Consider the following 16,465-nt stretch of genomic DNA (forward strand, 5'->3'; position numbering starts at 1 on the left):
GCATATATACACTGGGTACGGAATGTTTTCAGACCCCCTTAAAATTTTCACTCTTTGTTGTATCGCAACCATTTGCTAAAGTCATTTAAGTTCATCCCCCCCCCCCACCCCCAATAATGTACAGAGAGCACCCCATATTGACAGAAAAAAAAATTGAATTGTTGAAATTTTTGCAGATTCATTAAAAAACAAAAACTGAAATATCACACAGCCATAAGTATTGCAGATTAAATGGTGATCAGGTTTCGGGTCCTTGGAAAAACACGACAACTTAATTCTAGGACCCTAAACCCAATAGCCAATAATGGAACAGAACTAGGATGGTTTGGGGGGGGGATACATGGCATAAATACCGTTTTGATACATGTAGGACAAATAAATAAATAAACAGTTAATTTATTTGCATCCATTTGGTATATCAATTTAATAAGAAACTTGAGACCCATTATACAGAACACTTTGTTCACATTTCAGAGCTTGTGCAGACTGAGCCTAATGTTAGCCTAATGCTTTGGGTGTTCGTGTTTCACAATCTGGTGGACTATTAATTACAGTTGCACTCGAATTTGTGAGGACAAACACGGACAAACATATTGTTCAAACTTTCTTGTGAAGGTAATTTTCCTTGCTTTGCTCTCATTTGTGCAACCATAAGCCACAGGCCAAGAGTATAAATACTATTATTATAGTATTAATACTCTGGCATCTTCACATGCAGGTGCTGCATATGCTGCATATGCCCTAGTGACCTGCATATGCTGCATATGCCCTAGTGGTTATTCATCTCTCCTCCTCCTCTTCTTTTTCTGTTTATTTGGCAGTTGGCAAACTAAGTTCCAGGTGTATTATCGCCACCTACCGGACTGGAGTGTGGAACAGGAGAAAGGCAGGAAGTAAAACTACAGCAACAATAATAATAATTACAATAAATAATTAACTGCTTCTGAATTTTTTTTTTCTGTACAAGAAAAGTACGGCATATTTTCCTTTAGTACTGTTCTCAACTTTCTTATTTCCTTTTCGCAAGTCCTGCATTCGTTTCCAGCTTCAAAAATTCAACATATACTAAGCTGATTTTACTAAGTGATTTTTTTTTTTTTACCATCAAAATACTCAATGTACACTTTTCATCTTCAAAAACTCAATCTCTTCAGCAGATATTTCAACAATTTATACAGTTGCAGATTGTTTCTGCTTCAAATATTCGGCTGCTCCAATTCAACTCGATGGCTGCGAAATGCCGTTATAAAGGTCACTTTCAGTTCACCAGCCAAAAGCAATCAGCAATAAAGCATTAAGTGAACAAGGATGGGTGAAATTACAGTATGTGTTTGAATTGCAATCTGAGTTATCTTTCCCTCAAAAGAATCATTTAAAAAAGCTAATGAAACAGGCCTGCATAACCTTTTGTGCAATCACTTTAATCAAACAATTTCTGTAACTAAAATGGATTTTTGAAATCCTGTAAAAAGTTCTGAAGTTCAGTTTAATCAGAACTAAAAAATGAAGTCTTAGAGATAATGAAAATTGCACGCAAAATTGAACAGTGTCAGTGCAAATTATGTTGCCAAATGTTAGCGAAGCAGCTCTTCGATCAGTCGGATTTCTGAAAGCGGTCTTTTGTTCATCAGTCAGTGGGCATGTCACGCGTGAACAAAGATCTCATCACAAGGAAGTAGACCGGTTTCCCAAATGATGTCAGCAATATGTCCTACAAGTAGATATTTTAAATTGCAGTAAGCTACTCTCTTAGACTCTAATTCAAGATAACAAATGTGAACATTTATTCATATCACACAAGATTACAGATACGGTATTTGAGCTCTCGGGTGAAATTTCAGGATGAACCTAAAATGTACTAACAGGTGAATTTCAATTTGACGCTAACGTATGAAAGCATGCCCAACTGTTCGTTGTTTCAATACGTTTTGTACAATTTGCTGTTCTCCAACAAGGAGCTGAATGGAAAAATTCAAGAGAGGTCTTTGATCCATGAAAATGTCCAAGGATGTCCACTTCTTTGCCTTTCTGTGACTCTCTTGTCTCTGCATCGCTGTTGCAACCTGCTGATGACATTCTACTCAGTGGCCACGTTGATTGAATTCTTTATTTCGAACGTGTGAAAGTGACACAGAAAGAACAGCAAAACAGACACGTGTTAGCAGACATCGCACAAGTCTTGGGCTAGAGCTGTCATATCTCGCCTTAGTGAATGAATTGATGAAGCCTTTATTGGTCCCTACTATTCTCACCAGCACACTTGTGTCTCTTAACCTTATCCTTCTGAGAGAATCTTTGGCCACAAACTGAACAGGCAAAAGGTTTCTCCCCAGTGTGAATTCTTCTGTGACTTTTTAAGGTTCCTTTCTGTGAAAATCTTTGACCACAAACTGAGCAGGAAAAAGGTTTCTCTCCAGTGTGTGTTCTTGTGTGTATTTTTAAGTATCCCTTCTGAGAAAATTTTTGACCACAAACCGAGCAGGAAAAAGGTTTCACACCAGTGTGTGTTCTTGTGTGTATTTTTAAGTATCCCTTCTGAGAGAATCTTTGACCACAAACGGAGCAGGAAAAAGGTTTCTCTCCAGTGTGTGTTCTTGTGTGTGCTGTCAAAGTACTTCTATGAGCGAATCGTTGATCACAAAATGAGCAGGCAAAAGGTTTCTCACCAGTGTGTGTTCTTGTGTGTATTTTTAATCCTTCATTCTCAGAGAATGTTTGCCCACAAACTGAGCAGGTAAAAGGTTTCTCACCAGTGTGTGTTCTTGTGTGCCTAAGTAAGTTTCTCTTTTCAGAGTATCTTTGACCACAAACTGCACAGGCAAAAGGTTTCTCACGAGAGTGTTTTCTTATGTGTATTTTTAAGGTGCCCTTCTGAGTGAATCGTTGACCACAAACTGAGCAGGAAAAAGGTTTCTCACCAGTGTGTTTTCTTGCGTGTACTTTCAAGGTTCCCTTCCGAGAGAATCTTTGACCACAAACTGAGCAGGAAAAAGGTTTCTCTCCAGTGTGGCTCATCATATGCCTTTCCAGAAGAGACTTGAAGCCAAATGTTTTCCTGCATTGAGAACAGGCCCAGCTTTTTTTGTCAGTGTGACATGTCTTATGACCTTCAGACTGTTCTTCATCATCATCATCTTCATCATCCGTGTGAGGGGATTGTGACGTGTCGTCACTATCTGATAGTGGCGCTATGAGGCTGTCTGCTGGTGATCCTCCACAGTGGTCTTCATCACCTTTTGTTGCCATGTGTTGACTTGAGCTGCTGCTTGGCGGCTCAAGCCCTCTGTTCTCGTCACTTTCATCTTCACTCTTCAAAGGGACAACAGTCGATGGAAACTGGATGATTTCCTCCTGCTCTTCCTCTTTAATGCACAGGAAGTCTTCCTCCTCCTCTTTGAAGTGAGTGCGCCCCAGCTCCTCTTTCTCTTTAATGTAAGAGGATTCTGGCTCCTGCCGCTCAGGGGGAACGTCTACACCGATTTCTGCAAGACAACACACATGGACCAAATGTCATTTTTTTCATTCACAACCTCCTCAACACAGTCACTCTTCACAACTGCATATATGCAGAGGAAGTACACACGCAACTCCACAATGCTTGATTCTCGTACATCTCTCCGAATTGAAGAACATTGAGATGCTCCTAAACATGGCAGCGCAAGAACAACATCTGGGTAGAATCAAGGCGCGACGAACGTGGAACGTTGGCATTTAAAGGGGAACTAAACCCAAGCTGTCGAAACTTTGATGAAGTCAAATGTGCATAGCTTCTGTATTAGCTGCAGTTTACTCAATAATGTGGTCACCATTTTTTTTTCTGACTGGCTGTGTACAGTTTAACAGATAGTGTAGACAAAGCCTAAAAGTCGTTTATTGTTTATGAGATTATTCATCTTTATCATTTAAGTGCATGCAACAATTGTTAATTTTGTATTCATTTGTATATTGTTGTTGATTGAGGTGGCGAGTTCATGTAATTTGTACATGTGCAGTGCACCTGTGGCTGGAGGAGCAGAGTATGGAAGTCTGGAAGATAAAATTTGCACAGTATTTTTAATTGGCTCTGCTGTGTGCGTCAATGATGAGTAAGTAGTGTCATTAGGTAAGTACTGGCCGGGGATAAGACTCATTGCTGATTGGACGAACCTACAGGAAGAGGTAGATACTGGTGAGGGAGGTAAGCCTCACTGCTGTTTTAATGAGAGGGACGACTTTATTTTGAAGATGCTCTCCTACACTCTTTTAAATGCGTTCTCAGCGTGCGCATACTTATTTGAATGTGTTCATTCAGTCCTGAGCGTTTCTATCCACCTCTATCACCTCGTGTAACGGTAGCTAGGTGATGCAGATGTACGTTCAGAAACCCAACTCCCCAATCCTTAAAATAGGGTGCTGGCAATCCAATCAGCAATGAGTCTTATCCCCGACCAGTACCTTTTCCACCTTTTCCAGTAGCTTAATGTTGGTGTGTTTTTTTCATTTGCTGCTGTTTTTAGTTGCTTGTGTTTTTTTTTATTTTTTATTAGCTGTTGTGATTAGTTATTGGTCGTTGTGTTTAGTTTTTAGTTGTTTCTCGATTTGCTGTTGTTTAGTTATTTGTCACTGTGATGAGATATTTGCAAGTTTTTTAACTTGGCGTTGTGTTTAGTTGTTTGCTGTTGTGTTTTGCCCTTCAGGGCCACCATAGATATCAGTAATACTCAAATATACTTTACTTATTTTGTAGTATGAATGTTAGAAAAGGCTTGATCAAGTGATATTACTCAAACAGAGAACAATAATCAATAATCAGTAGGTATGAGAAAAACGGATCCATTCATTATTAACCAATGGGTTACATAAAGTAACTTAAAATAAAAATGTCCTACAATTGAATAAAATAAATAAAAATGAGATAATAATAATAATAATAATAATAAAATCCTGAAAAATAATTTCAATAAAACCAATAACAGAAAATATATATTTAAATTGCAACATAATCACTGCTTAACTTAAACATAAGCCAATTCTACATTTGAACAGATTAACAAAAAAATTAAAAACCATGAAAAATAACCTCAATAAATACTAAATTACAAATTATACTTAAAGTGCACAATAAAGATTCTGTTTTTTTTTTTTATTTTTTACTGACAGTACATGGTGGGAACAGCATCTGCTTTCTCCACACGTGCGGCAATACACTTTTAAACTTCTTGCTGCAACTGGGGTTTAGTTTTCTTGAAAATAATGTGACAATGCTGTGGTGGAAGTATCCTTTAGCAAAGCTAAATAAGTAAAATAAGATAATGAACATTTATTGTGCAGATCTCAAAAGTCAAAATCAAAACTCAGCACCCTATTGTGCAAACAAGCAAACATTGCTGATAGATTGGATTGGATGGATTAGATTTTTTTATGCACGGATAAAAGTTTAGGTTTCTATATTGTGCAATGTGCTTCTTGAACAAATGTCTCTTGCATCAGGGCTCGAAGTTAACTTTAAATGTGTGCTTGCGCTGTGCGGTCAAATGCACTCAAATGTTTGCTGTATCTCTCGTTTCGGTTTTATCGCAGTATTAATCTCATGGTATGATAATTATTGAGGTATTGTGGGAAGGTTGACGGTACAATGTGGGTCGAAGAGATGAAAGCAGGAAAACCGAAACAACTCTCTTTTTCTTGCTCAGAGAGTCCTTCTCAATACAGTCGTCACCATTACTGGCACCCATGAAGTTTAAGTTCTGCATGTGGACTATCGCCCGAAGAAAACGAATCGAGTGAAACATTTTTTTTCTATACAGAAATTGTGTTTAATACAAAAGAGCAATTAATAAATAATATTTTATGGACAGGTGTAACAAAAATAGAGCTTTTTAGCAATGCACATAAACAGACGACAACAACTGTTTACAGACGCCACAATGAAGCCTTTAAGGAAACGAATACCCTGCCAACAGTCAAGCATGGTAATAGGATCCATAATGCTGTGGGGCTGCTTTTCTACATCTGGGACTGGAGGGATTGACTGTATCACAGGTATCATGAAACAAGAAAATGATCAAGAGATTTTAGAGATTTTACCCAGTGTAAGAAAACTTAGTTTGAGGCGAAGATCAAGGGCCCTCCAGCAAGACAAAGACCCAAAGCACACATCCAGAACACACATCCATTGGTACATTTCCATTTATTTCTGAAGATATTATATAGGTGATGTAAAAAATGAAGGGGTGCCAATCATAGTGAGCAAAAGTTCAGGTTTTAGTATTTTCTATGCTTTTCCCCACAGGTTTTTGTGACAAAGATTACCGTACACTTCTATCCCCGTCCATCCAATGTTTACATTTGTATTCAGTACCTCCAAAATGCTATTATTGCTGCAGCAGTAATCATGCTACGCTCACAATAACAAAACTGTCCATTGAGAAATTGTCTGTTTGCTAATTTAACAGCATTTATTGTCATTTTACTTTTATAATTTATAACATTAGAAATTGCTGCAATTCTAACGACCATTAGAGGTCATTGGACAAAGATTTTCAAACTTCTCTTGATAATTCTAGAACCCCTTTACAAACCACCACTGCCATTTCGAAGTGATTCTATAACAGATATACAGCAGTTAAATCGATAAATTTGATGCAGAATGCGCCTTGTGCTTTTTGCATCCAGCGCCTTCCGGTCTTCGTCTCTTTCCGGCGCTGTGAGGTCACACGAGCCAAACATCCTGTTCATTCGGCGTTGTGTACTATTGTTCCATGCTGTTGTTCCCGTGAAAAAGGAATACGTGACCAGTGGATAGGGACAGTCACTCGACAGTGGAAAAAACGTGGTCAGCTATGGGTGCCTAGCAAGCATTCCAAACTGTGCTGGTGTGGGCGGGGTCCCGTCCACTGGCCCGCTCTCGGCTGGGTGGGGTGGGGTCCTCAGCCCCCGCGGTTTCAGGCACAGCAAATACAGATCACTTCTGAAGGTTATTGCGCATGCGAGATGTTGCCAATTCACTTGCATGTGTACGCAGATACTCGCCTCTGGGACTTGTTCATTGAGTGTGGGGCCACTCGCTCGTTGCGATAACTCAACTATGCAAACTTTCTGGGTATCCCCTCACTTGCACTCTGTTTCTACCGATCTTTAGAATTTACATAGCCACTCCCATCGCACTTCGGCCTTACACCTGGGTCCACTACCTCTGTCCTGCCTGTTTCCCCTGCGGTCCTTGTCCTGTCCAGTCCTGTCCTTCCTTCACAGGCTGTAGCACTACTGCCACATACAACACTCGAATCTGACATGTCATTGTATTAGGCATGTAATGATTTACTTTCCTCATCTTTCGTACAGCTAATGTCCTGATGTGGTTGTCTTCTCTTCCTATATTTAGTCATCTTTTAACTGTCTCTACCTTTAGTTTTTTTTTTTCTGTAACTCCCATTTCAAACTTTGTTCTGTCAAACTGAATTGTTAACAAAAATCCACCAGAATACAAAGAACCACAGTGGCAGCTAAACACCTCCACTGTGGCACAGTAAAACTGTTCCGGCATAAAGGGGATACAGAGTCTCCTTTCTGTCACAAAGACAAAAGGACAAACAAACGAACAAACAAACAAACAAATCCTTTGAGACTTGCTACGTGCTATTTTTTTACTTTCATGTATCCACTGTTGCCGCTGAAACCATGTAAATGTCCCTATTGCGGAAGTAAAAAAGGTTATCTTGTCATCTTACATTGTCAATATTTAATATACTGTATTAATATACGGAACCTTTAACCTTATAGGCCCCTCATCTCGGCTGATGTATGCAGTGAAAGACGGTTTCATAAGTGTGCTGTGCAGCTGTGTATTATTTTCTGTTGCGCACTCTCCATTACACGATATACAGTGGACCCGGTTTAACAGAATTCACCTTTTCGCATATTTTCTTTTTCTTTTTACTATTTTCGTTCTATTTTTTACCCCCTTCTTTTTTGAGGACGAAACAACCACGAAACGTTTTGTTTTTTTTTGTTTGTTTGTTTGACACTATATCCCCACTTATTCAAAAATACTTTGGGTTTAAAATAAATATACTTTATTTCTCTTTTCCAGTGCAATTATAATGGGTGTCAGTTATTCATGGGTGACTTAAACAAGTGAGACGTGAACAAACCTGCTCTGCGTAACATACCTCGAGGCTCCATCTTGCAAACAGCGTCCACTGGTTGACGTGGTGGCTCGTTCTCCTCTTTTGAGCCACAAAATTCCTCCTCGTACTCTGCTGTCCTTCTCGCACACGTCTTCACACGACATTCACACCACTTTACCCTCACACTTGATCTAAACTGAGCGATGTGTCGCACACGAACGCCTCTCTTTTGTTTTTTTTAATTATTTTTTTTGTTTTAGCGGTTAGCAAGCTAAACAAAGCTAAACTCGGCCGGGAAGCTCCAACGTGCACCGAGACGAGTTCAACCGAAGACGAAGACTCAACGAACGATGCTGTAGTCCCGCAAAGTAGAAGTGGGTGTACAGCGTCGATGATTCAGCACGTTCCGCGCGAATTCAAGAAGAATTGTTGAGACGAGTATGACGCGAATATGGTGGTTGAGTTTATAAAAAAAAAAAAAAAAAAAAACCTGCGGAAGTAAATCTACAGTGTGGAAAATGCAAGGGCAATTCACTTGGACGACAGTCACGTTCCACACACGCTAATCGACATAATTAAATCCTTGCATATATATAAAACTCAAATCAAGTGAAAAGAAGAAGAAAAAAACGTTTACTTGTACATTGTTTTGGGGGAATACAAGACAAAACGCCGCTCAGATGACCTTCTATGATGGCAACAAGAGCACCGAGAAGAATCTCGAATCTGTTAAGTGCGATAATAAACTACAAATACTGCGTAATGTACATTATTAAAAATAAACACACACTTCACCGTGCTTCGCGTGCTATGTGACGCCATTTGATTTTATTAAGTCATTGTGATCATTTTTACCTTACACTTCCGGGGGCGTGGGGTGTTACAAAATAAGAGCGACCATCAAACAACATTACCTTTAATATACGGGGTTAGGGTTTGTATGAACCAAAGGTGCTCTGCAAAAACCCTAACCCCAACAAGTCATCAAACAAGCTGAAATTCCACAGAACGACCACATCAGGACGGGCGATAGACAGATTTTCAGACGAAGCATTAATGTCATCTTCTGGCTAACGTTAGCTAACCGTATCACAACACAAAACCAAGCAAGCCCACAACAGTAGCCAACTATGATAAATATTATTCATATATGCTTACTGTGTTGCTGAAATGTTGTGTATTCCTCTCCACTTTTACATTTACAATAAGAAGAAATGTTCGGTTGAATACAGCATCAATGGTTTTCCTGCAATGCATCGATTGTAAGTTAATGGTGAAACAATTTCGGTGAAGCAACAAAGTTATTCGTTCCAAGAGGAAATAGATATGTGCTGTTTGCAGTTACGACCCCTAGGTGTCAGTAATACCGAGGACGTCGAGTTCAATGGCCGGATGTTGGCAAAAACCCGGAAGGAATTGTTCCGTACGTTTTGTCATCCGCCATGACATTACCGTAAAGCCTATAATAATATTAATAATTGCCACGCGATTCACTAAATCGTTCTTCCTGAATAAGGACTGAACGTGACGAGGCCTCGACACAGGTCGTCCAGCACTACTTCACTGGAATAAAAGATAATTTGTTCAATCTTCGTAAAAAAACAAACCAAAACAAACAAATAAAACGTTAAAAGCGTCTCGGCCTATCTCAGTTTAGTTTAGATTAGCCGCTACCGAGGAGACGCTTTTAGCGCAATCAACACATCGCTCAGTAGAGATAAAGTGTGAAAATGTGTGCAAGAAGGACAACAGAGTACGAGGAGGAATTTAGTCGGGGGCCAAAAGGGCGACAAAGTCAATTACTGGACGCCGTTTTCAAGAAGCCTCGAGTTGGGTTGCACACAGCAGGTTTGTTCACTTCTCACTTGTTAAGGAAATAATTTCCATGTTAAACAGCGTTCCAGTGTTCATTTGCGGGCACTTTGTAATCTAACATGATTAAACTTGCAACGATGTGTACTATGTGGCTCGGATGGCATCCCCTCATAATGACGTGGTACCACGAGCGTCGGTAGCGTTTCAGAAGTGTTGATTTGAACGCGTTGTGACTCCGAATCAGAATCACGGCTGCATTATCAAAGTGTTAACAGTTTTACACTTTGCTCACTTACATGGCGTTTCTTTGAAAAACCCTGCAGTTTGCAGGTTGATTTGCTGAAGGGAAATCAGTCAGGAAACCTGCTATGTTTATTCATTTTGTTTTATCTAACCTTATCCTGGTAAGGCCATCGGGAATCAGAATCAGTCTTTATTTGCCAAGTATGTCCAAAAAAAAAAAATACACACAAACTGTACAATGTGACCACTTTTTTTCATGTAATATGTAATTTTTTTTTACATAATACATAACATTACATCATAGCATATGCAGAAGAATAGGTTCATAACAGGTTAAAAACTGGTGCAGCAACCCCTCACTAACTTCTTAAATGATGAGTTTGATCTGTTATTACTCTCGTTTGTTTCTGGAGTGATGCACCACTTGATACATCGTACTCATACACCAACTGTGAATCAATAGTTGCTCAATACTAGTTGATGAACTCACCTGAATCAGGTGACACTTGGTTCCTGTCACTTGACCTCTACAAAGAGCGTACTGCTATACAAAACCCACATGTATATACAGTAATAAAGTAATAATATACAGCAATGCTTTTCTGCAACATTGTTAGTGTTCAGTATTTCGCCTATATACAGTATTATCCTTTTTTTGTATTATCGTATATTCTTGCATGTGTCTCTCGTTATACAGTATATGCATCTTGTTATTTACAACGAAATTCTTAAAAACTGTGGAGTCATGAATATTACAAATGCATGCTGGGAACATATATTACAGTACACTTAGACATTGCTGTAAATTCTACAGTTATTTATTAATTCAGTGATTATACGGTACTTTAATTAAATATAGTTGCCACTGCATCATGGGAGTTTGGTTGACGTCACACACAACGAAGAGAGAGTTACGATATATTTTTTTAAAAATCTGTTTTTATTCATTGTGGTGCAGATGAGTCACACAAGGAAAATGAGAGGTGTGTTGACTTGCAGAAGAAGTAGGCCAAATTGAGTAATCACAAGGAAGTTCATTCACACTGCAGACTACACACTGCACTGCTCAATGCAATGAATAAGCCACCAGTTCTAAATCACCAGACAACGGTTAGCTTAGCCTGGCTTTACATGATCAGGATTAAAAAAATAAAAAAAAGATAACCGATCACAAGCTGGAGCAATGTGTCTATTAAAATAACTTTTTAATTTACTGTATATACTTGTGCACTTAATTGCTCCAAAAATTATATTTACAATAAATAATGTATCTTTGTTCCTCTATTTACGCCAGTGAGGCATAGTGACAGACAGAACAAATGAATGGTCTTCTATTAGATGGCAGGAAGTACATACAGTAATTAATGTATCCACATTTTTGTTTGTTGGTGTTCCGTGAGATTTTTCAATTGTAAAATATGTCCCTTGGCTCCATAAAGGTTGGTAATCACTGCTATAGTCAGGTTATGTATTGTCATCAGTCAGGTCAAACCGACATTACAACATGACAGAAATTATGGGTGCTAACTAACTGTAATTAAATTACTTTATTGTAATTAAATTACTTCACACACACACACCAAAGCTTTAGAGCATGATTCGACATAACGGCGGCATGTTTACGTCCAACCGTTAGTGCTAGCACTAGCTTGCTAGGCTACATAACGTTTTGCCTGCTTGCGAGCTGCATCGTATTAAAAGTATATGAACATACCTCAAGCAAGCCTTAAACGAACGTCCTCTCCTGAGCACCGGGGACCACCAACACACGTTTCCCCCCCATTTTGTTCTTATAAAGACACGGCACGATCCATTGTTGTTATCATCGCCATGGTAACGAGTGGATCCGGTCGCGACAAGATGAAGCCCAGTGATCGTAAAAACGGGACGCGGTGGTATCAGAATACAAGATTTTATTTCAGTCGTCTGACATAGAGCGATCGTGAAAAAACAAATTTGTCTTGTAGTTTGATCCACACATTACGTGTTGTCTGTCCCACACTGCTGACATTTAAAAAAAAAAAAAAAAAAAAAAAAAAAAAAAAAAACTTTATTGGCGGTCAGATATTTACAGTACTATGTCAAAAGACACACAACAAGGCTAAAAATAAACTAGCTTTTGGATTCGAATATACTGTACACGATGGCGACATGGAGTAAATGTCTTTTGCGGAGCCAATCAATGACATCATTGATCGGATCGGCGAATTATGACAAAGCCGATCAGCATAAAATGCTAATTATCGGCCGATACCGATCAGGCCGATCAGATCGGATAGGAAAGTCTAATGCTAATGTGAGTGTGCAAAGGTGTATGATAGTAATATAATGTATAATACCATCTTGAACAAAGGAATGTTTGGAAACTCAAGCAAAATGGCACTTTTATTTTCTGAAAGAGGTAGGGGATTTGGCCCAACAGGGACAATATATAAGACATGAGTAAATACTACCACTTTATAGTGTGGTGCATTCCTTTATCCACACTGGCGATGCAGCGAATTTGGTCTCCATTTCTGTCGATGACATCACACCAAGACATGGCGGCAGTAACAGATGAGTAACTTCTGATTTAAAAAAACAAACAAACAAACAAAAACAGAGCATGAACATAAAATACAATAAAAATTCATAATATATGGGAGTCCACACACCTGCCACTATTTCAATTTTTAAGTACCCCAAAACCAGCAACACATGCATTGGGCCCTACAGAAACATTATTTTCCTTATTCACTTAAATGACTGAATGAAGCTGACAAGACTTACTGATTGTGTGTGTGTGTGTGTGTGTGTGTGTGTGTGTGTGTGAGAGAGAGAGATTACAGCATGGCACGTATCCCCAAAGAAGCATGTTTTCCAGTGACTTGTGACCATAAAATAGGGCTCATGTTACCAGATGCACTGCCAAAACAACAATCGAAACATCTTATCGCAAGGTGTTTTCCCAAGTTAGAAGTGGCAGACGCAAGACTACACTACGTAATAAAGCTGTTGTTTTCCAGAGTCTGTAAACACTCGCGCAGCTGTTTCCCCCCCCCCCACCCCCCCAAAAAAATGTCACTTTGATTGGCCCGCAATGGCTTTGTGTGTGTATGATTGGTGAATTGGTGCCAAAAAACACTTGTGATCACGTTGGATTGGCGCAATGGATGTGGACGTCAAAGATGATGTTGAAAAATAGATCGCAAAAAAAAGGGAGCGGCATGTTGATCATTGTAACAGAGTAAAACTATCGAGTCTTCTGAACATAAATACTCAGGTAAAAGTAAAATGTATGGTGCATTCAACTACTATGACTAGTACAACTTATCCAAAATGTTACTTGAGTAAATGTGACGGCGTAAATGTAGCACGTTACTACCCACCACTGTTTTAAGCTACGCTATGATACAATAAATATGATGCATACTGTAGACAATATTTTGTCATGAAAATATAAAAATAATTTTTGGACATCTTTTGCCATGTTACAGAAAATTGTGAAGAGGCAAGTCTCTCTGTGAATAATCAAGGCTATGCTCCCCCCAAAAATCCATTATTAGGCGAATTCGCTAATGCCAAACCAAGTATGCAGCGGTTCACTGAATTACCATTATTGAGCCTTGTGTTTTTATGCACTTTATTTACTTTATCACGTTTTCACATTTTATTGTTGTTGTTGACTTGGCTGTTATTATTCCCAATAAAGCTGAACTCATCTGGCTCTAATAATAACCTTAAAAATAAATACGTATTTATTTTTCAAGCCGATACTGATAAATTCCTGCTTCATAAGAACGATACAAATACGATGACTTTTTTTTTTTTTTTTTTTAGAGATCACTGTAGTTTGTGTACACCTGGAGGGAAGAAATACTCCAAGGTTTGTCCTAAGCAAATACTGTAAGACCTCACTATTAAAACCAGTTTCAAAAACACATCTGTTGCTACAGTTCTAGAATTTTTTTAAAAAGGAAAATGTTTTGTTTTCAATGGTTTGTTAAATGTAAACTTAAGCCATAGTTGAGTGCATCATAAATAAATGTCAAATGGTGTGTGCCTACGGATCCTCCGTGACAGACGAGTGGGCGTTGATGTAGCTGCGCGGATGGCAAGTGACTCTCCGCAAGTTACCGCTGCTAGAGAAGCTGGCGAAGGAAAAGAGAAAAGAACGACGCGACCATCCGCCGTTGAAAAAGGAAAAAATACTTTTCAAAAGAGACATTTTATCTTGTAATAGCTGCCTTTTTGAAATCTATGCAAGGAGTGCTGCCATGTTTTTCTTTTTCGGAAATCACGCAATCTCTCGCGTTGTCACAACATGCTCTCGCTCTCCCAATGTGTTGAAGCTTGATCCTTTTTTCCCTCCTCGCAGAATATTTGCAGGACATTTGCTGCAAATAGCAAGCATAATGTCTTCCTTTGCGATGGTTAAGAAATCCCACACGTTCAATCCAATGTTTACTGCGCGCTCCCACTCACCTCGATGCACGTTTACAATTGGCTGTACTCAATAGAAAGCACGCTTGATTTGTTCACCCATACGCACTGACGGCAAAGTACAGATCTCGCTTCATTGGAGTGTCCTTTTCATTCTTGGATTTTTTAAAATCTTATCTTTTTTTAAATGTCAGATTTATCGATATGACATCATCATTCAAATTTGCCTGATAATTATCTATCCGATAATTATCGAGCATCCCTACCTTAAATATATAAAAAAATATACGCAACATTAAAGTCACAACATGAGCATTTTACCAAATCCAAATCAATGTTTGTCTTCTTAAATCTTGCAGACATAAGTGATGTTCATCCTGAGCCGCAGGAGCCAGAGCCCCCTCCCATTAAAGAGGAAGTGGAGGATGAAGGGTTCTCCCACATCAAAGAGGAGGAGGAGACGCAGCCCATTCACATTAAAAAAGAGGAGGAGGAGCCAGAGCTCCCCTACATCAAAGAGAAGGAGGAGGATATTACCAAGTTGCCATCGACTGGTGTTCCTTTTAAGAGAGAAGATGAAGACGAAGGTCAAAGTGATGAGAGCAGACGGGCGGAACCTCCAAATAGCAGCTCAAGTCAAAACATGAGAACAAAAGGTGATGGAGACTACCGTGGATCATCCCAAGCAGACGATCTCATAGCTCCACTATCAGATAGTGATGACACAACGTCACATTCTCTTCATGCTGATGGTGAGCTGTCTGAGGGTCAGACTGACAATAAACATTGGAAATGTTTTCAGTGTGGGAAAACGTTTGGCTTCAAGTCTCTTTTGAAAAGACATCTGATGAGCCACTCTGGAGAGAAGCCTTATGCCTGCTCAAATTGTGGAAAAGGATTCACTCAGAAGGGAGACTTAAAAATACACACAAGAAAACACACTGGTGAGAAACCTTTTGCCTGCTCAGTTTGCGGTAAAACCTTCTCTCAAAAGGGACATTTGACAACACACGCAAGAACACACACTGGCGAAAAACCTTTTTCCTGCTCAGATTGTGGTAAAAGATACACTGACAAGGGATACTTAAAAACACATGCAAGAAAACACACTGGTGAGAAACCTTTTGTCTGCTCAGTTTGTGGTCAACGATTCTCTCAAAGAAGTCATTTGACAACACACACAAGAACCCACACTGGGGAGAGACCTTTTGCCTGCTCAGATTGCGGGCAAAGATTCTCTAAAAAGGGAAAATTAAAAACTCACTCAAGGACACACTGGTGAGAAAACATTTTCCTGCTCAGTTTGTGGTCAAAGATTCATTGAAAAGGGAAGCGTAAACAAACACACAAGATTCCACACTGGTGAGAAACCTTTTTCCTGCTCAATTTGTGGTCAAACATTCTCGTAAGGATCGGGCGACGAGTGTGCTTGTGTGAATAGCAGCGATCAAGAAGCTTTAAATGAAAACATTTCATGTCAAAAGTATGCTACTAATTTACAAAAATCTACATTATTGTATGATTGTCGCTAACATATTCTATTTTATCTTTTCTTCGTGTAGTCTTTGTATCTTGTTACAAGGCTTCTTTGGGCAAGTGTTCAAAGTGTGGTGGTACGCGTACCTCTGGTGTTACGCGAAATAATCATTGAATATTGCCGCAGCCCAGCAGTTGTGTTGAGCAGATTCTACATGAGTAATATAATTTCTGATGGTCTGGAAGGCCGTAACCAAGTGTGATTTATGATTGAATGGGGGAGTTGATGGGCGGGAAAAGAGGGAGCAGAGAGATTGTTTTACGTTGGCGACACGGAGGCTGACAGCCGCAGGAAATACAATGCAGTTTGAGAACCACTGCTTTAAGCAGTGCATGCGGTT

The 16,465-nt window shown here is 39.3% G+C and overlaps 3 protein-coding genes across 5 annotated transcripts in view; 2 read left to right on the forward strand and 1 right to left on the reverse strand.

Moving 5' to 3' along the window:
* Positions 1–16,465, forward strand: part of LOC133413548 (uncharacterized) — a 142,576-nt gene that overhangs the window by 92,200 nt on the left and 33,911 nt on the right. The gene's annotated exons all lie outside the window — the stretch shown is intronic.
* LOC133413543 (oocyte zinc finger protein XlCOF6.1-like) lies at positions 1,074–8,930 on the reverse strand. 3 transcript variants are annotated; one of them, XM_061698051.1, is made up of 3 exons: positions 8,151–8,930; positions 2,919–3,482; positions 1,074–2,063 (listed from the first exon to the last, which is right to left on the reverse strand). In XM_061698051.1, exons 1-3 carry the CDS (start codon positions 8,161–8,163, stop codon positions 1,873–1,875), a joined length of 768 nt encoding a protein of 255 aa, XP_061554035.1. In that variant the 5' UTR covers positions 8,164–8,930; the 3' UTR covers positions 1,074–1,872. The 3 variants fall into 3 exon arrangements, with proteins under 3 accessions (XP_061554035.1, XP_061554036.1, XP_061554034.1); XM_061698052.1 differs by having other exon boundaries at positions 1,074–2,104; XM_061698050.1 differs by having other exon boundaries at positions 1,074–3,482.
* LOC133413546 (histone-lysine N-methyltransferase PRDM9-like) lies at positions 9,625–15,956 on the forward strand. Its single transcript, XM_061698054.1, has 2 exons — positions 9,625–9,956; positions 14,948–15,956. Exons 1-2 carry the CDS (start codon positions 9,839–9,841, stop codon positions 15,868–15,870), a joined length of 1,041 nt encoding a protein of 346 aa, XP_061554038.1. The 5' UTR covers positions 9,625–9,838; the 3' UTR covers positions 15,871–15,956.

This window comes from Phycodurus eques, chromosome 15, assembly GCF_024500275.1.
Source record: "Phycodurus eques isolate BA_2022a chromosome 15, UOR_Pequ_1.1, whole genome shotgun sequence".
Taxonomy (NCBI): Eukaryota; Metazoa; Chordata; class Actinopteri; order Syngnathiformes; family Syngnathidae; genus Phycodurus; species Phycodurus eques.